The sequence below is a fragment of the Primulina huaijiensis genome, chromosome 15, assembly GCF_012295235.1.
Source record: "Primulina huaijiensis isolate GDHJ02 chromosome 15, ASM1229523v2, whole genome shotgun sequence".
Classification (NCBI taxonomy): Eukaryota; Viridiplantae; Streptophyta; class Magnoliopsida; order Lamiales; family Gesneriaceae; genus Primulina; species Primulina huaijiensis.
In genome coordinates, this window is record NC_133320.1 from 21,170,443 (window position 1) to 21,189,430 (window position 18,988).

General features: G+C 34.0%; 4 protein-coding genes across 5 annotated transcripts; 1 reads left to right on the forward strand and 3 right to left on the reverse strand.

Annotated features, from left to right (window-relative positions):
* Positions 1 to 845: 845 nt before the first annotated feature.
* On the reverse strand, positions 846 to 2,856 carry LOC140958396 (protein translation factor SUI1 homolog). The gene is made up of 5 exons (XM_073415828.1): positions 2,670 to 2,856; positions 1,705 to 1,797; positions 1,342 to 1,547; positions 1,203 to 1,256; positions 846 to 1,075 (listed from the first exon to the last, which is right to left on the reverse strand). Exons 2-5 carry the CDS (start codon positions 1,739 to 1,741, stop codon positions 1,034 to 1,036), a joined length of 339 nt encoding a protein of 112 aa, XP_073271929.1. The 5' UTR covers positions 1,742 to 1,797; positions 2,670 to 2,856; the 3' UTR covers positions 846 to 1,033.
* A 2,210-nt stretch (positions 2,857 to 5,066) lies between these two features.
* On the reverse strand, positions 5,067 to 6,772 carry LOC140959189 (polyubiquitin-like). The gene is given in 2 exon segments (XM_073417006.1): positions 5,067 to 6,176; positions 6,636 to 6,772. A coding segment is annotated over 1 exon segment (918 nt). The 5' UTR covers positions 6,636 to 6,772; the 3' UTR covers positions 5,067 to 5,258.
* Positions 6,773 to 8,621: 1,849 nt separating this feature from the next.
* LOC140959791 (protein NDR1-like) lies at positions 8,622 to 9,437 on the forward strand. The gene has a single exon (XM_073417805.1). It carries the CDS (start codon positions 8,736 to 8,738, stop codon positions 9,369 to 9,371), a length of 636 nt encoding a protein of 211 aa, XP_073273906.1. The 5' UTR covers positions 8,622 to 8,735; the 3' UTR covers positions 9,372 to 9,437.
* Positions 9,438 to 13,485: 4,048 nt separating this feature from the next.
* LOC140959745 (zinc finger CCCH domain-containing protein 18-like) lies at positions 13,486 to 17,191 on the reverse strand. 2 transcript variants are annotated; one of them, XM_073417742.1, is made up of 8 exons: positions 16,987 to 17,191; positions 15,470 to 16,394; positions 15,203 to 15,373; positions 14,931 to 15,110; positions 14,667 to 14,731; positions 14,332 to 14,493; positions 14,119 to 14,221; positions 13,486 to 13,984 (listed from the first exon to the last, which is right to left on the reverse strand). In XM_073417742.1, the coding sequence occupies exons 2-8, from the start codon at positions 16,378 to 16,380 to the stop codon at positions 13,918 to 13,920; spliced, it is 1,659 nt and encodes a 552-aa protein (XP_073273843.1). In that variant the 5' UTR covers positions 16,381 to 16,394; positions 16,987 to 17,191; the 3' UTR covers positions 13,486 to 13,917. The 2 variants fall into 2 exon arrangements, with proteins under 2 accessions (XP_073273843.1, XP_073273842.1); XM_073417741.1 differs by having other exon boundaries at positions 14,332 to 14,496.
* Between the last annotated feature and the right edge of the window lie 1,797 nt (positions 17,192 to 18,988).

An 18,988-nucleotide genomic window follows, 5' to 3' on the forward strand; every position in this document is an offset into this window, starting at 1 on the left:
GGATCCACATCTCTAGAATGAGTCACCAAAGGGAATCAAGTCTGCGCCTAACAACTTTTCTAGTTGAAGTTGCGGGAATTTTACAATTTAGATCGCAGAAAAGTCACATATTAATCGTACACAAAGAGTGTAAAAGAATCGAGTAGTTACCTCGAAAAATATTTGATTCGTATTCAAATTTATCGGCTCAAATAGTTCGAACTTTTTTCAAATTGAACTCGAACAAACTCGAACCTAAATTATTTTATTCGATAGTTCGTGAACCTTAATACTTTATTAATATAATATAATTACATATTAAATAATAAATTTCGAACCGTTCAAGTACTTATTTTCGAACTATATTCGAACCGTTCAATTGCTTATTTTCGAGCAATATTTCGAATAACTCGCGAACATATTCGAACCTTTCAAGTCGAACTCAAGCTTTAATTCAAACCGAATGCCAACCAAAATTTTTAACATTTTGAACTTCGAGCTCGCTCAAACTCGAATAGAACTAATTCGCAGCTTTAAATTTTCGTCATATTCGACTCGATTAAGATCGTTTATACTCTTACATATGACAGATATCGATAACCGTCATTATTTACTCACCACCAAATCAAGTTGCTATGAAATCAATCATTTAAAATAATTCCAAGCTAAGGCCATTACGGGGCTGCCAATTTTTTTTTTAAAAAATTTGTATGTTAATTTTGGATAATTTTGATATTGACTCAATTTAAAAAAAATTAAATATTATAGTTTTTAAAATCCTAAACCAGAGATAAAATATCCTACTCAGCCCTTATTTTCATCCAATTATGTTCGGAGGACATAATAAGACATGGAAACAAATGTAGTAAAACGGAATGCAGAAAAACCTTTGAATAAGAAGCGTAACTATTTTTCACATCCACTACAACCAAATGCATCTTGTTAACATCACACGACATGTAGAAGAGAAATATGTGCGACTGAAGATAGTATTACAGCACAGACACGGTAGCAAACAGCCAAGGGCCCAGGATATAAAGATGGATGAAGCAGCTCAGAAACCATGAATCTTGATGTGCTCCTTCACAATTCCAGCCTGTTTCCAATAAATGGACCAAAATGAGGCAGATTTTCATACACATCCTTTAAATTAAGCTTGTTTATGTTAAGTTATTTTGGTTCCATGCATGAGATGTAAGGGAAAGAGCTGAGCAATCAATCACCTGAACAAGAAAGGAAGAAACGTTTTTCCGTTGATCACCTTGAAGCTGAATAACCTTCACAAAAAAAGTCATGATCGCAACTCAGAATCGAAGGAAGGGAAAAATTATAGATTTCATCCAACTTGATCAAAGTGTAAACCTGGCCTAGCTCAGGGTCCTGAACAACAGTTCCATTGCAGCAAAACTCCTTCTTAAGATCCTTGAGGATTTTGTTATAGCTGAACTCTTTCTTCAATCCTTGAACAGTTGTCAGGCTTTTACGACCATTACGTTGTTGTATACGAATATGAACGTAGTCCTTTGATCCAGCGCCAGAATTCTCAGCATTTGCATCAGCAAAAGCATCTACAGATTAGGTCAATGAATTCAAGTAAAGCGGCCCCCTTAGTCAATTCCCAACAAAAACTATTTTATTTACCTCTCCATGTTCATTTGAAAGCAAGATTAAACAACAAAATACAGAACAGTTTTCACAAAAAAACATGTGCAACGAACAACATACCGAAGGTTGTAGGTATCTGGATGTCAAGATCAGACATGAACTTGGTTGACGTGACGAATGCAACAATCCTGGACTAAAATTATGTGTTCAGACCTGATTAAATAACATAGAAAATATAAAATTAGCCACAAGAAGATATAACCAAATGACCATACAAGAAGATTTTATTATGTCTAGGACTCTAGGAATCAAAGAGGAAACAATTAAACTTTTGAGAAAATAATTAGTTTGCCGTAAACAAAAAAAAAGTTTGAATACGTGAGAACACGTCTAAATTCCAATTTATATGTGGTTAGAAATTATGATGGTGCACAACTTTGTTAATTTGAACAATCTTGGGAGACTGGAAAACATAGAAATGTAGAATAAAAGATAACAATTAGTGGTTTTCTGTCCGTATACATGTGGCGCTTAGTGCATTAACTAAATTATGAGGTTAAAAACCAAAAGCAGGCAATATCATGAAATTCTTATAAAAAAAACACCTGTGTACCAAAAAGTTGGAAACGCGAACAATTTATTATTCATAGAAAAAGGAAAATTAGACAATCAATGCAAAAAATTAAGTCATAGAGACAGAGTGATCCCACGTCATCACAAGCCAACAACAATGATCAAGAATCAGAAAGCCTACATTCCAATAGCAGCCAAGATTATAAATTACAATACAATGAAAGAAAAGTGCAAAAATAAAAGAAAGCAACAACCGGGGAAGAAGAAAAAAAATTCAAGAACCAAAAGATGTCAACAGAACTCAAGACAACGAATCAAATCCATATGAACGAGTAGTTAACAAATCAACAGCTCTAATAAGACAAAACAGTTTGATCAATTCGATAAAAACAAACGTGGAGGAAATAAAATTTAAAAAAAAAAAAAAGAGGATCATCAAAGAATTACGATGATTTGAACAGATCTGATGCGATATCTTGGATTGAAAACAAAATTGAAACGAAAAATCGTACCCGATGCGAGAACTAGGGTTCGATTAATGATCGACAGCGGAGCACGGAACCCTCGAATTCGGTAAGTCTGAAGGGAAGCGACGAACAAAAGTAAGTGCTTCCGCGGTAATTATTATTAACAAACAAGGAGAAAACCAAATTAATTAGAAAGCGTTTCTGCTAACGCGATTTTTCTGGTTAGATTTACACAGCGTGTTGGAGTCAAAAGTTTTAAAATATTCACTATATTATCTCCAAAATAAAAATAACCACGGATCTTATATTCCGAATTTATCGTTAGAATTATGTAAGCAACATGTATATTTCGACTGATGATGGATAGATAAATAAATAATTAGATATCCACTTTTATTATTGACAAAAATTTGTGTGAGACGGTCTCACAGGTCGTATTTTGTGAGACATATCTCTTATTTGGGTCATCCATGAAAAAGTATTATTTTTTATGCTAAAAGTATTACTTTTTATTGTGAATATCGGTAGGATTGACCCGTCTCACAAATAAAAATTCGTGAGACCGTCTCACAAGAGACCTACTCTTTATTATTTTAAGGAAGCTAATGCGGACTGGAGATGAATTTAAAATCATTATATTTCGATTATATTTTTATTGTGTACAATGAGATAGATCAAAACTTAAATTCACGGTTTAATTTTTTACAATACAAAGTAAATGAATTCAAATCTCTCAATTATTGGTTAAATTTAAAATTCATCCTAATTAACATGAAATATTATATAAACATATAAGTGGTTAATTTAAAGTTTATAGTTCCACTTATCTAAATAACAAAAATATATTTGAAATCCATCCATTCAAACACGATCTAGGTTCTTTTATCCACACTAACATCTCACATGTTCAAATTCCATTAAAATGGTGAGGTTTTTCAGTTTATTTTACAAACTATTACATTTATATGTTTTCAAAAAATGCGGACAAATAAATGTTATATAATATGAAGTGAATATCTTGTGTGACAGTCTGTCAAATTTTTATCGACGAGAGGATTGAACTGATTCATAATTATCATGAAAATTAATATTATTTGCATAAAAAGTGATATTCGGGTCGGAGATCTAGCTCACAAAATTGATTAAAGACAATTTCACAAGAGTTTTTTTTGTTTTAATTTGACACTCCAAAATTCAATTTTGGAATTTAATTAAGGGTTTTCTACAAAATGATTGAAATTATTGAAACTGAAAAGATATTAAAAACGTGTTTGTATGTATGCTATAAACAACCATGTAAAGAAACAGCAAATTTGCGTTTACAAGCTTATAAAACTTAGTGTTGTGCCACCTTACGTTGTTTTGTGTATCAGATCCAAATACTGAACAATAGCATGTGTTAAAAAACAAGTTAGACGGATATAATTTGTTATTCTTGAATTACAAATCATTTATCATCTCATCTCACCAACCAAACGAAGCTTAACTTGTTTACAAAATATTGGAAGCCTCTAGTACCATGTTTAGGCAACGAAAAATACGATTACATGCTCTCTCTCTTCCATTTTTTCCTCTATATTTTCAAAGTTTTCAGAAAAAGAAAAGGGTTGTAGGCTTTTCATTTTTGCAGAGCATGCTCGGCTGGGTGTTCAAATCCAGATTCAGGCTTCGGATTCTTGTTCCCAGGGGATGATGAGCTTTACTTTTACACAAGAGCCTTGCAATTTTTATTATGTTCCATTTAGATTCATTTTCCTTTAAATGCTCAAAACTTGTAACATATAATTTACACATGTTAATTTGGCGTTTATCTTAGGATTCACATGGTTTATGCTCTTGTTTTGGCTTTTAAAACATTAATCTTTTACCTTGCTAAAATTATAAAACAATTTTAAGGAAATCCAGGACCTTTGCATGATACGATCAACGTGGTCGGAGCAAGATATGGTTCCTCTCCTTGTGTACCCAACCCCAGCGGCTGGTAATGTCATCCTGCAGGCTAAGATGATGGGATCTGCTGCAACACCCTCGAGCGGCAAATCATCAGCCCATGTTTTAACTTCTGTAAGATTTACAAAATTAACTTGCCCTCATCTTTGGACTCTACCCCATTCATGTTGAGAAATGGCTTTAGCCAGTGACGGGTGCATGCGACTGTTCCTTTTTAATTTTTTAATTTCTTTTACTAATTATATTTTTTTCCACTCTTAAGTCCTAACATTTGCTCGTCCCCCAAAAATTTTAAAAAAGAAAATATTTCCCCCCAACTTGACTCCGCCCTGGCATCAGGGGGCCTTTATCAAATTAACGCTCCAAGCCCTTTCCACAATGGATGTGTGCCTTTCAGAAAGGGAAAGAACTTATCAAATATCCCACGATAACTCACATATCAGCATAGGAAATCAACACCACAAGGTTACAAAAGGGTTGGAACATCTCATGTTGAGACTAAAATCATAACGTTTTACTTATTAATGGAACGAGCCCAAGTGATTCTTTCAACATTCAGCAAAACGCCAGAAACATATGAAAAACATTGTTGTTCATCAAACACGATAGGAGACAGCTTCTTACAATAAAATGAAAACACAGGATACAAAGTTCCAGAATCAGAACAACAGTAAAGTAGAACACTTAGAAACCACCACGGAGACGGAGGACAAGATGAAGGGTGGACTCTTTCTGAATGTTGTAGTCTGCAAGAGTCCTTCCATCCTCAAGCTGCTTCCCAGCAAAGATCAACCTTTGCTGGTCTGGTGGAATACCCTCCTTGTCTTGAATCTTCGCCTTCACATTATCGATTGTGTCGGAGCTCTCAACCTCCAAAGTAATGGTTTTTCCAGTCAAAGTCTTCACAAAGATTTGCATACCTCCCCTCAACCTAAGAACCAAGTGCAAAGTTGATTCCTTCTGGATGTTGTAATCTGCCAGAGTACGGCCATCTTCCAGCTGCTTACCAGCGAAGATCAGCCTCTGCTGGTCTGGTGGGATCCCCTCTTTGTCCTAAATTTTTGCCTTCACATTGTCGATGGTGTCGGAGCTCTCGACCTCAAGTGTAATGGTCTTCCCGGTAAGCGTCTTTACAAAAATCTGCATGCCACCACGAAGCCTTAGAACCAAGTGAAGGGTAGATTCCTTCTGAATGTTATAGTCAGCCAATGTTCGGCCGTCCTCCAGCTGTTTTCCAGCGAAGATGAGCCTCTGTTGATCTGGGGGGATTCCCTCCTTGTCCTGAATTTTAGCTTTGACATTGTCAATGGTGTCGGAGCTCTCAACCTCAAGAGTTATGGTCTTGCCGGTGAGGGTCTTGACAAAGATTTGCATGCCACCACGGAGTCGGAGCACCAAGTGAAGGGTGGACTCTTTCTGTATGTTATAGTCGGCGAGGGTGCGTCCATCCTCGAGCTGTTTTCCAGCGAAGATCAACCTTTGCTGGTCTGGGGGGATTCCTTCCTTGTCCTGGATCTTGGCTTTGACGTTGTCGATGGTGTCGGAACTTTCCACCTCAAGGGTGATTGTCTTGCCGGTGAGGGTCTTCACAAAGATCTGCATCTGTAATTAAAAAAATTCACAAAGATCTGCATCTGTAAATAATTTTTTTTGAAATGGCTTAAAATCAGGAGAAAAATTTCCGAAACGTCATGATTTAAACCTCAATCGAATTATCATAAAAGGTAAATCATCGTAATTTGTAAATGGGTATAATATTATAATAACTTTGGAAACAAATCCGATAAGAGGAAATTAACGATCTACCAACAAAAGACAATATGGCACTGACTTTGCAGAGATATGACTTACAAAACCATAAATCAACAAAAATAAAATTAGAAATCTTGATCCGTTCAAGAACACAACCGGGTAAAATCAATAAAACCTCAAATTTAAACAAATTCAACGCCGCCTAACCCTAGAAGTCATCCTCCAAATCAACACAGATTATATCACAGAAAAGATAGATCTAAAATCATCAATAAAAAAACATGACGATCACAAAAACTAAAGCAATACCTTAAAATTGAAAGCTAAACGATTGGTCGAGAATCGAGATAGAGAGTATCGGTGAGAGCCTTTGCCTCAAATATGAGAAACGGGGAAAGGAGAGGGCCGTATTTATAGCCAGGATTGGGAAGCGGTGTCCAATTATATATCGACGCGTGTCTATTGTGAGCTGTGGTGCACCGAACCTACACGGCAACGACTAGGAAAAAATCGATTTTAATTCTTTGTTTTAAAAAAAAATAAATAAAATATTTAAACTAATTATACGATCCGAAAAAATCATTAAATATTAATATATGTTTTATAATAAAATTTCATATATACACAAACATTACGTTACAATTTACTATTCATATTTGTATTTTTTTAGGGATATATTAATGAGTAGGTTTCTTGTGAGACGGCCTTAAGAATCTTTATCTGTGAGACGGGTCAATCCTACCGATATTCACAATAAAAAATAATATTTTTAATATACAAAATAATATTTTTTCATGGATGACCCAAATAAGATATCTGTCTCATAAAATATGATCCCGTGAGATCGTCTCACACAAGTTATTGTTCATATTGCGCAAATTATATATTAGACAACTAATTTTGACCAATTACAAATCTAACCAGTGTGACATTGCCACGTACTTGGTTACGGCATTTTGGACGAGGTAAATACTAAGGGCACATGCGATAGTCTATAAATACATTAGTTTTTAAGAAATTAAAATTCTTATTTTTCAACATCCTACGTAAATATTTTCACACAAAAAAATATTAAATTTAATTTTTTTTTGAAATAGATAATAATTCCAATAATTTTTTTAGGAATTTTTTGAACTCTCCAAATATCGACAAAAGTTCAAGTGAAGAAAATTCTCGAGTTCGTCCGAGTGTCCATTAAAGTGGTGGAATGATTTTTTTAATAAAATTGTAAGTTATTTTATTTAAATGCAAATAAACTATTAATTAAAGTGACGGTGAGACTAATAAATATTTGGTTGTTGTGATATTTGATTGTGAAATGTGGGATATTTGAGTAGTGAAATATTTGATTGATGATGTGGATCATGGAGACCACAAATATTTGGAGGAAATATACTTGCTATTGTGGATATAGAAAAGAATCGAGGCTTCACAATAAAACATTAGCAAGATTTCTTGTAAAATATCGAATTTAACATAGTTTCCAAAGTAGGAGTAATGAATCAATATTTTCGAGACAGTCTATATTACCGTGTTTTTCTTTCTATTTTAATATCATTATATAATATGAGTCTCTTACATTTTTATAAACTATTAATTAAAGTGACGGTGAGACTAATAAATATTTGGTTGGTGTGATATTTGATTGTGAAATGTGGAATATTTGAGTAGTGAAATATTTTTATCCTTATCTACTTTAATAATTCTTTTTATCATTTATCTCTTAATCATTTAATTATTTTATCCTCCAACCAAACGTAGCCTAAGACATATAGACTCCAGATATTGAAAAAACTTTAGAAATTTCACAACATTCTTCGATTAAATGTATCGATTCAAATAGATTCTTATTTTTCTTCAAAATATATGCAATCATTCTTTCTCTAAATGGAACTATGAGTCGGTTTTGAGTCAAGCTTAAGAGTGCACACGAGCTCGATTTTATTTAAATTTTGTAAGCTCAAGCTCGACTCGAGCATGATCGAGTATTCAATTTCAAATTTTTGCTCGACTCGTAAAAATAACAATTTACTCGATCTTGTGCTATAAAATTTTTGTAGTATAAGTTTAGAGTATAAATTTAGTTATTTATTATATTAATAAAATATTAAAACTCACGAACGATTCATGAACTATCTAACAAAAAAATTTAGATTCGAATTCAATTCAAAAAATTTCAAAAATATTTGAGTTCAATTTCAATTCGAAAATTACGAATACAAATCAAATAATTTTTTAGAGCATATTTCGCACGACAAAGTTAAATAAAGCAATTTCGTACAATCATATCATTGCCTCACGATACAAATAAAAGATAAAAAACAATCAGTCACCCAATTATCTTCTTTAAAAAAGAGGAAGCACCGCGCGAAATTCTCCACCTCCTCCCGAATCAAACATCCCTCCGGCATGGCGAAGAACGACCCCGGCGGATGTTGCCGGTGCTGCTGCAGCTTCATAGTCACCTCCGGCCTCACCGCTCTCTTCATGTGGCTCAGCCTACGCACCTCCTACCCCACCTGCTCCATCGAGCAATTTTACGTCCCTGCCCTCGATAATTCCACCGACAACCACACCATTTTCTTCGACCTCCTGCTAGCTAATCGGATGAAAGACAAAGGCGTGAGCTACAACAACATTAGCCTGACGTTCTTGTACGGAGGGAAGGGCCCGAGTTCCATTAATATAGCTAATTACACGGTGAAGGGGTTCTACCAGGGTCACAAGAAGAAAGCTCACCGTGCAGAGTTGGTGCAGACTACTGGGGTGCCGTGGTCGGAGGCGATCGCAGCGGTTTCGAATGGGTCGACGGTGAACTTCGGCGTCCGGTTGGCTACCAGAGTAAAGTTCAAGATTATGTTTTGGTATACTAAAAGACACCAGCTGGCGGTGTCTGCAGATGTAGCGGTCGGCGGCGGAGGGCAGAAAGTGAATAAGAAAGGGAAAGGGATTAAGCTGACGTCCCGTGCACCGGATCGGGGCTGGCACTGGGCGAGGTTTTCACTCACGGTTATTTCCATTGTATTAGCCATTTTTATGTTGTAGATAGATGATCAACTTTGATATTTGTCTCATTAATTTATTTAACATTGATATGATTTTGTAGCTCTATTCTTGTTTTTACGACCTTTGTTTTTGATTTTGATGTATTATGAAATTATTGTTTTTCGACATTTGAATTTGATTTTTGATGTAAAATTCTAAGGGTTTTCAGTCAATTAAAGTAGAAGTGTTTCTTGTAATGTATATACATGGACTGAATCTGAAGGTTAAAGTTTCATGAAATTATTTCATATATCAATTTTGTGAGATAAATTTTATATCCGATTTTAAATTGAAAAAATATTATGTGTTATATTAAAATAATTATTTTTTATTTTAAATATGGATTAGTCAAAAAGCTTAATTTTAAGTTCTTTTCACGAAACTTAACTAAATTATGAAAAGTTTCATATTTTAAATTTCAACGGTGTGACTCCAAGGTAGTCAAATTTGCTGGACATTAAGTGAATTTCCCAAGTCTTTGTTTAATTCTCAAAACAGATGACACTTTAATAAATTATACGGTCCCGTGTGAAGTTTCACGCGGCGCCGACGTCTTCCGAGAAACTCATCTTAGTTTGCACCATATAATTTTTTTTAAAAAAAATCTCTTAAAATTAAAATAAATATAAATTTCAATAAATCTTTAAACTCTAATTATATGTAGAATTTACACAATCGTCTATCAAAAATTAGTTTAAACTCTTTACTCTATTTAAGATTTTACAAAATCATCATTGAACTCTTTTTTCGGTACATGACGTTGTTATACTTTTCGAGCGTGCCCAAATGTGTTTTTATATATGTGCGTGTGTGTATATAGTCCATCATGATTCCGTATAATAAATTAAACTTTTTATTTTTTGATCGAAATGTCATTGGATTGTATCATACTTCTGTATAATAAATTAAACTTTTTTTACTTCTTTGATCGGAATGTCATTGGATTGTATCCGTCGTGTTTTACAGACTGTTCATCACAGAATAACCACATAATCGCAATAGATGATTCATGACGTAGATCTCTTTTAACAATACTTAACAGAATCGGGTGTATATTAAAGAAGCTTAAATTTGAATAATCTTTAAATATATTATCTATTTTTCTTTGAAATATTTGAGGTACATCAGTAAAATACATTGGTAATACTTCCCAAACACAGTTTTGGCCCTATTATAAAAACAATGATATTTTTTTTATCACTTTGTCAAAATTGAGAAATTCAAACTAAATTTTTATGTTCTAGAGAATAAATATTAAATTGAAAATTGAGTTAAAGATTTTTTTTCTAATTTAACCTTAAACTAATTTAAATATATCAAATAATGTATAAAAATAGAGAAAATACATTATTTATTGAATTACTAAGTTTAAATAGTTTTTGTAAAATGGGCATTTTGGAGAGTTATTGGTGTATACTTAATGTTGTATTAAAACTTAACTTTTACATAATAAAGTATCAAAGTATAATTGAATTCAATTAGAGCTTTTTATTTTTCTTATTCTTTGTCCATTGAAAAAGAAGAATTTTAACTTGTGTGTCAATCTAAATATACGTCTGGCGTAACTTTAACATTTTTGTTGGTAGTAGAAGACACGACATTTTGTATTTCTCCTCAAACATATCCAAGAAAACTGCAGAACTACATAAACTGGTATGAAAAGGCTCAACCCTTCGCCCCTACAACTTCATCGCGTTGTATCAGGTCGATCATCCAACTGATCGACAAACAAAAACAAATCAATCAGATACGTCATCCATCGATTAACCAAAATAAACCGCTTGACATCATAATATCAAACTAGATATATCATTCACTGGCCCTTGCAAGATAGCTAATCCACTGGCTCTTTCCAGATTACAATCATATCCATCTCCTATCTTTTTAGTTTCATAATTACTATTATATGAATGACATTGTTTATAAATCTCATATATTCACCGATCATACCTCATCTCTACTCATAGCTCGTCAATTACTGCTTATATAATATAATTCCCAGTGACAATATTTACATGCGAATAATTTAATGTACTTGTATCGAAAATGAACGCATCTGATTAATTTAAACCCCAAACGACACAGTTCAGAAGCAACCATGATCTGTAAATATACCTCAAGTGAACTAACATAATAAGATGGATGAGAAGTATACACACAAACTTACGGAGGAGAAGAGAGGCCTTTCTTGCTGAAACCCGCAGGCTTGTCTCTCCATTAATCTCCACTGCCTGTCAAAGAATGAAAATTGCACAATCTCCATATGCTTGCAACAGGGATTCGTGCAAAAAATAAAAATCTTTACTCACATTTGAGGAGGCTTTCAGCTAAAGGAAATGCAACAGGGACATATCCATCATATGTATCGCCCACATCAAGCTTCCTACTGTGGGTTCCTAGCAGTGATTCCCTAAGAGCAGATATCATGCGGGAGGTCCACAGGGAATACGAAGATGTATAAGGATCTACAGACACTTTATTGGTGGCCGAGCATGAAGCGAGATATCTTGCGTTCCGTGTCTGAGTGTTTGACGTGTCAGCAGGTTAAGGCCGAGCATCATAGACCTGCAGGGGAGTTGAGACTAATGGATGGGGCAGGTCAACTGTGAAGAATATCTAGGACAATGTAATTCTTCAGGTGCGATCATCGAACTCTGTAACTAATGGATGGGGTAGGTCTAACTGTGAAGAATATTAGACGACTTTTTGAGCAAAATGGCATTCGACATCTCTTTCATGTTAGGCGATCTGCCAATACGATTGCACATGCTCTAGCTTCTTTTGTTTTTTTTTTCTCCCGATCCTTTTGTTTGGAAGAATTAGAGTTTTTTTTATTGGTTAGTAAAACTTGTAAATCCAGACTTTTTCCTCTCTTAATAAATTTGCAAGTTTTCCTCAAAAAAAAAAAATAATAATAATAACTCGCCTGGTACCGGTTATTCGAATGCAGATTTCAAGTACAAGGTATCTATGATTTCGACAAAATTGCTGAATATGGCCCTTTACTTCGTAACAGCTATAATAAACTGGGGTTACATTATTTTCCAGGATGCAGAGAGCTCTGCTAAGAGCAAATTTCTCCATTTGTTAGAAGAACTAGGCTTGGACGAAAGATATTTTCCACTTCTTGATTATTTAAGCACTTTCGGATTCAAAGAATCTCACTTTATCCTAATGTACAAGAGGCATATGACATTTCTTCAAATAAATGTTGAATCAGCGAAGGAAAGATTGGAACATTTGTTGAATGTTGGTGTTAAACGTGGAGATATCAAGAAAATCATTTTAAGACAACGTCCAATTCTGGAGTACACCGTGGAAAACATTTTCAAGCCTCGTGTTGCTTTTCTGAATTTCTCGGGCTTCCCAGAATCTAGAATAGGTCAGATAATTACTGCCACACCTTCACTGTTATCTTACAGAGTAGAAATTCTTCCCATTCTAGTGCTTGTTCACTGCACAAGAAGCTGGTTCTTCAACAGTGGAAATCGTTCGTATCCGACGTTTAGAATCAGTGGTGCGGCCAGGTCATTTAAATTTACATGTTTTTATAAAAATTTGTCAAACATTTTAGTTTAATATCCACTCTGTTTTGGTGCCTATTTTTTTTTATTAATGGGTATAGAGATAATGTTTACAAAAATTAATATTTTATTAATTGAAATAAAGATAGTGTGTGTAAAATAAATTGTATTTTCATTAGTGTATCATTAGTAGCTTCCACATTCTTTGCTATTTGTTCATCACTGACAGCCTTCATTTGTTAGGAATGAATATAATACAACATCGGATATCTTTAAAGAAAATGTACAAATAAATTGCAAGGAAAATTTTAATTTCAGGCATATACATGTTTCTTTCGTAGCTATTCAGTCATTTGTTTTCACAAATTTCACTGCTTAAAAATGTAGAACTATACGTATCAGTAGGCATGGATGTACATCAACACCATTTTAGAATAACTAAAATTGTCAAAAGATTATAAAAAAAAACAAAGATAACGTGTTGAAACTGAGATTTAGCTAACATAGAAAACTAAAAATTGTTCTTAAATATTAGATATCTATTTTTAGGCTAGACAATGAGTTAATGATGTTCTTTAAAGGTAAAAGGATAGCACTGAAATCGGTCTTGAAATAAGTTCTTCAAACTATCATCCGTCGACATATAACCTTTGGTCAGTTTCTTAACAAAACAGAAATCTCTGTATGTAGATAGATACACTATTCAGCATACTGTGCTTTATCGACTAAGTCCTAACTTCTATGTATCATTCTTTTTCAAGAACCTAAGATCTCTATCAGCTTTCCATCGCTAACCTTCAACGCAAAACCAAGAAACAAGAAGTTGCTAACCGAGTAACGAGGACTATGTGCTTCTATTGATCCTATGTAATCCTTGTGTGCTTCCGCCTAGTTACCAAGATGAGTAAAAGGTATAGCAGAAAACAAACTGTATCACGTTCAAACTAATGATCTTCGCTTGTAAAACGTCTACTTTATTAACTCAATAAATCCTTTGTCTCCCTTTGGAAGGGCTGCGGAACTTATATGACTGCAGAAATGCTGCTACCAACGGTGAATGGGCTGTCGGGTAGATTAAGTCCTTGAGCACTGAAAAAGAGAAGCACCAAAGTTTAGGTATGAATTGAATCTTGCACGAAGTATTTGAAGGCGAGAAATATAGAGTGGTGGAAAAATATTTCAAATTTTATTTATAAATTTTGAATACTATAAGTTTTGCCAACCTCTCCTGATCACTGCAATTGTTAGTGGTGTACTTGTCACTAGTAGAGCCAGTATTCATGACATCGAGGAAATAGTTGTGGTTCGATTGGAATTTGATGCGGCCTGCAAAAGTTGTATCCCGCAAAACCTTTAATAAAGTGTTGGCCGAGAGAAGAATTCAAACCAAACTGGTTTAAAGATATATGCAGAAAATCAAGAAAACCCGAAACGACCTTTGGGGAATTTTAAATCATCCATGGAATAGCCCAAGCAAGACTGAGTAGGTAGAGTTTTGCCAGATAATTGGAGTTGTGAGAGACGCATTGCCTCGAGATTAAGGGCACGTTCTTGATCTTCCATTAGCTGCCGTCGAAACAGCCGAGAGGATTCCAATCCTGCTGCGACAAAAAGAATGAGTCGATGGAAAAGACAGTTGATGGAAAAGACTTGGGATTTCTTAATTGTATACGTGCATTAATGTATACAAGCTCGGACAAATAAGTTGCCACAAAAGATTGTGGTCCATGATTGGAGAGCATGAGACAGGACTTATTAATAAGGGTCTTACTGGCTTGAAGCTCGGTATCGTAATCCACTGGGTGCGAGTGATAGTAGTACGGTTCTTGATACTTCCTGCATCAAAAAGAAAACACCCTTCAATTGTTCAGAAACCGTGACCATTACCAAGATAGAAGGACGAGAAAAATGAAGTCATCAGACACACAAGTAGAAATACATGGCAAGAATAACAATTACATCAAGATATACAGAATTACTGATGGACTCATATTCAAGTCTTAAGGTCGTGGTAGCGGTAAAGCCCGAATTATACCTATCAATGAGCTTTGATTTTTCACGGTAAGGTTTAACAAGAACGCGTGCACCACAAACATAATGTGGGTTTCCCTTCGACAGAATCATCCTCACAGTGTCCGCACTCGCAAAGGTTACGAAACCAAACATCCTTTTCTGCTGGCATGGGATCCTTACGTCTTGAACCTGACCGAAAGAACTATAAACAAGACCATTAAAAAATGAATCACCTTCAAAATTAATTTAAAAACCATGTAACTTGCAATGGGAAATGATATAAAATTAAGTTACCTAAAGTGATTGGAAACATCTTCCTCGGTAAAGGTACTCTCTGCGGGGAACGTCAAATATATCTGACGTGAACCACTGACGACTGGACCAGGGTCGTTTAAGTCACTGTGAACATCTGCCACATATTTTGAAGCATCTTCCACCAACACGACAGCATGCTGTCCGTGAGGCCTAAATCACACATATTGAACCAACTTAAGATTTGGGTTCAGTTCGAATAAACCGATAAAATCAATAAAAAAAAAAAGGGGGCCGAATCAATCACACCTGCTAATTAGCTTAATGCTGTTTTTAAGGCGTTCAAGAAGTTTCGTCAAGCTGTAACCGGCTTTCCCATGTCTCTGGCTTTCAGTCAAGTACCCTTCTGCTTGTAGAGTTCTTCCGTATCTCTCATAGTATATCATAGGAAGAGAAGCAATCGAAACGGGGCTACCACCTCGAGATTTTATTAACTCTGCAATATCTTGCCCAAGTTTCTCGAGGGACCCTGGTGAAAAGGCTTGATCATCGGCACCAACTTCAAATGAATTTGGACCAAAATCATTGGTATAGACATCCGGAAAAGATTCCCCATGCAAAAACTTACAATTACTGCCATGCTTACAGAACCCCCTACTGAAATAGTGACAAGTCTTAACCGGAAAATCCATGAAGTTCTGAGAATTCCGGCAACCCCTAATGACAAAATTGTCAAATGCTGCTTCGTGACTATAGTAATCATTTGGGCCTAAACTCATTGTCTCCAACGGGTCATCAAAACTAAATTGAGTATGTAAACCGTACTCTTCAGGTATAGGATCAGAATAAGTCATCGGCTTATTAAGCATAGACGGAGAGTTCCAATAAGGCATTGGCACCCTTCGAAACGGGCTTGACAAGGTTCGCGGTGAAGATGGCGAAAAGTGTGGAAACTGGATAGAAGGACCCGATAACGGGCTTGGATTCATGTTTGGCGAAATTGGGGGAGAAATGACTGGTGGTGAGGCTAAATGAAGAGCAGCTTTGGTATTTTGAATCAAGTTGTGGATTACAGTATCCGGCGCCATAGCCAACCGAATCATTTCTTGATCAGGAAGACCTTTTAAGAAGACATACCCTGCGATCTTCCGACCAATGAGTTCGGGTTCCAATTTCAAGATTCTATCGTGAACAACCTTAGCAGCTTGGAATGAATCCATTTTTCATCTATTCACTGGAAACACACCACAAGTTAACTTCGAAACACAATTCCAAAACATAAACAAGTAAAAAAGAAGACAAATGAACAAAGGAATTCAACTGAATAACATAAATTAAACACGGTAGGGGATTAGATGAAATAATAGAAAATCTTCCCAAAAAAAAATTTCCAAACGTAAAATTTTCCAATTCTAGAAGTCGAAAGGATAACTATAAAGTTTTAAAAAAAAACATAATCCGCAACAGCGATGAAAAAGGCTGGAATTGTGACAGAAAACCAAAACGAAACATTATTCAAAACCAGTAATAAATCGAATATTAAGTTGCCAACAATGCCACATGCACCCAAAAAGAGATCTTGCAGATAAAATTACCCGGACATGGAAAAAAAACACATGAAACCACATAGTAGAATGTTTTTAACAATCAACCCAAAACGCGCCTTATACACACAGACACAGACATATATAGACAAATTTAAAGAAACCCCAGTATTTTACAGTTTCAAGAAAACAAACAAGTGAACCGAGTTTTCAAATTAAAAATCAAACTTTTCTCGGAAATACGAAACATTTCCAAAACAAGAATGGATGATGAAACCTTACCTTCAGTTATTATTCAACTGATCAGAAAAGAAAAATACATCATCACTATTATCTGTATACGAACAGAGAAGCTTTAGAGTTTTTGAAAAGCTCTCGCCTGTGAAATTACTTCTTATATTCTACTGGAATTTCCAAAATTTCGTCTTTCTTGGAAAAAAAGAAGAGAGATTCGGGGAATGCTTATCATTTCATGTACAGCAGGGAAATGATTTGAAATCTTATATATCATATCAATAAACAAAAGAAATTCCTAGATTTACGACGTGGGTTGATGACAGCTTGATTTTGTGTTACGAAAGTACCCTCGTCGAATTCACAAATTTACCATTTTTTTAATATCAAACAATTCCAAATTTCGGAAATTCCAATGTGCGGAAGTTGCAGCACAAATGTCGCCAAAGTACAACCTACGTGTACTCGCGGCGAATCTGTCCGCTTCTGCCTCCTTTAGATCGCTATCAGCCGTTGGATTGTTTTCCTGAGTCTTTGCTATTTGGATTGGGTATCAAATCTGACGGTTGACAATACATCAAGATTATTTTATATTATATTTCATATAATTTATGATTTAGATTTAAAAAAAAAAAAACAAGTTTGACACTAGGAAATGATAAGATCGATGATTAGGATGCATAAAATATCATTTAGTGGCAATTCGGTACAACAGATATCTTGTGAGACGATTTTACATATTTTTATTCATGAAACGAGTCAATCTTTGTTATATGTACAATAAAATATAATATTGTTAACATAAAAAATAATTTTTTTCATGAACGATCCAAATAGTATATATATATCACAAAATTGACATGTGAAATCCTCTCACATAAGTTTTTATGTTCAAATTAGATAACTGAAATTTAAAAAAAATGCAATTTGTATGATAAGTTGATTAGATAATGGAAAATGATCTAAATAAAAGATATATATTATATTTCAAATATGATATAATATATCCAATTTGTTGTGTCAATGTCAATTCCGAACAACTAGACAATGGGTTATGTCAATTGGCTGTCCCAACTAATGACTAATCAAATAATTCGAATGATTAGGAATATTAAATTAAATTAATCAATAAATTAATATTTTAAAATAAAGAATGGGCAATTTGGGGAAATCCAAGTGATAAAGGACCGTTTCAAAAGGCAAGCTAATGGGATATATAACGTCAACGAAGATAGAGGAAAATCAGTTTTTTTTTTAAAAAATATTATTTAAAAAAGTATTTTATTTTTTATTCTTGGCTTTTTGACAATTAGGAGGGGAAAATGGTTTTTAAATAATTTAGTATGCAGATACGAGGAAGCCTTGTGCTTATCATTTGTGGATAAAATATTATGTTTTAAAATTTAAAAACCTTTAATTATTTAATACGAATAATATTTTATCATTAAATTCTTAGTTTTTAAAAAAAATTATGTTTTTTTATTGCATATTAATGTCTATCTACACGCGTTGCATAAGATAATTATTTTAGAACATGATCTTATAGTTCCAATCCTTAATTTCATTACATCAAACACGATTTTATACTTTTTCAGGTAAAAATCTCAAATTATGATCCTTTTTAGTTTTGGATAAGATATTACGATCTATAATTTAAAATCATTAATTTATTACTCACATCGACGAATGGTATTGTATCATTACATTTTTAAAAAAAATTATTTTGTTGTTTTATCATACATATACTCTCATGATGTATACAAAAGAGACGAACTATTGTAAGGAGTTTATTAAAACCATTGAATATTATATTCTCGTCGTGTGAATATAGGTAAAATTTTATTTTAATCTGATTAGATATATTATTTTTTATATGTATAATATAATTATGATAGTATAATTTTTAAAAATACTATATTTTAGATTTGAGTGATTTGATACATATTTTTATATTAAAATCCTACGTACAATTATTTATATAAATATATGTGTGTGTTATTTAAATAAGAAAAGAGTACAAAATGTAATATATGACCGTAAAAAGGTTGTG

What these genes read in the sequence shown, in the direction of transcription:
- LOC140958396 (XM_073415828.1), bottom strand. Translation starts at nt 1,741, where the DNA reads ATGTCTGATCTTGACATCCAGATACCTACAACCTTCG. An exon ending in CCAGATACCTACAACCTTCG is followed by an intron (nt 1,548 to 1,704) that starts GTATGTTGTTCG and finishes CCTAATCTGTAG; the next exon opens with ATGCTTTTGCTGATGCAAAT. An exon ending in TTTCTTCCTTTCTTGTTCAG is followed by an intron (nt 1,076 to 1,202) that starts GTGATTGATTGC and finishes TATTGGAAACAG; the next exon opens with GCTGGAATTGTGAAGGAGCA.
- LOC140959791 (XM_073417805.1), top strand. Translation starts at nt 8,736, where the DNA reads ATGGCGAAGAACGACCCCGGCGGATGTTGCCGGTGCTGCTGCAGCTTC.
- LOC140959745 (XM_073417741.1), bottom strand. Translation starts at nt 16,380, where the DNA reads ATGGATTCATTCCAAGCTGCTAAGGTTGTTCACGATAGAATCTTGAAA. An exon ending in AGCATTAAGCTAATTAGCAG is followed by an intron (nt 15,374 to 15,469) that starts GTGTGATTGATT and finishes TGTGTGATTTAG; the next exon opens with GCCTCACGGACAGCATGCTG. An exon ending in TGATTTAAAATTCCCCAAAG is followed by an intron (nt 14,222 to 14,331) that starts GTCGTTTCGGGT and finishes CAACTTTTGCAG; the next exon opens with GCCGCATCAAATTCCAATCG.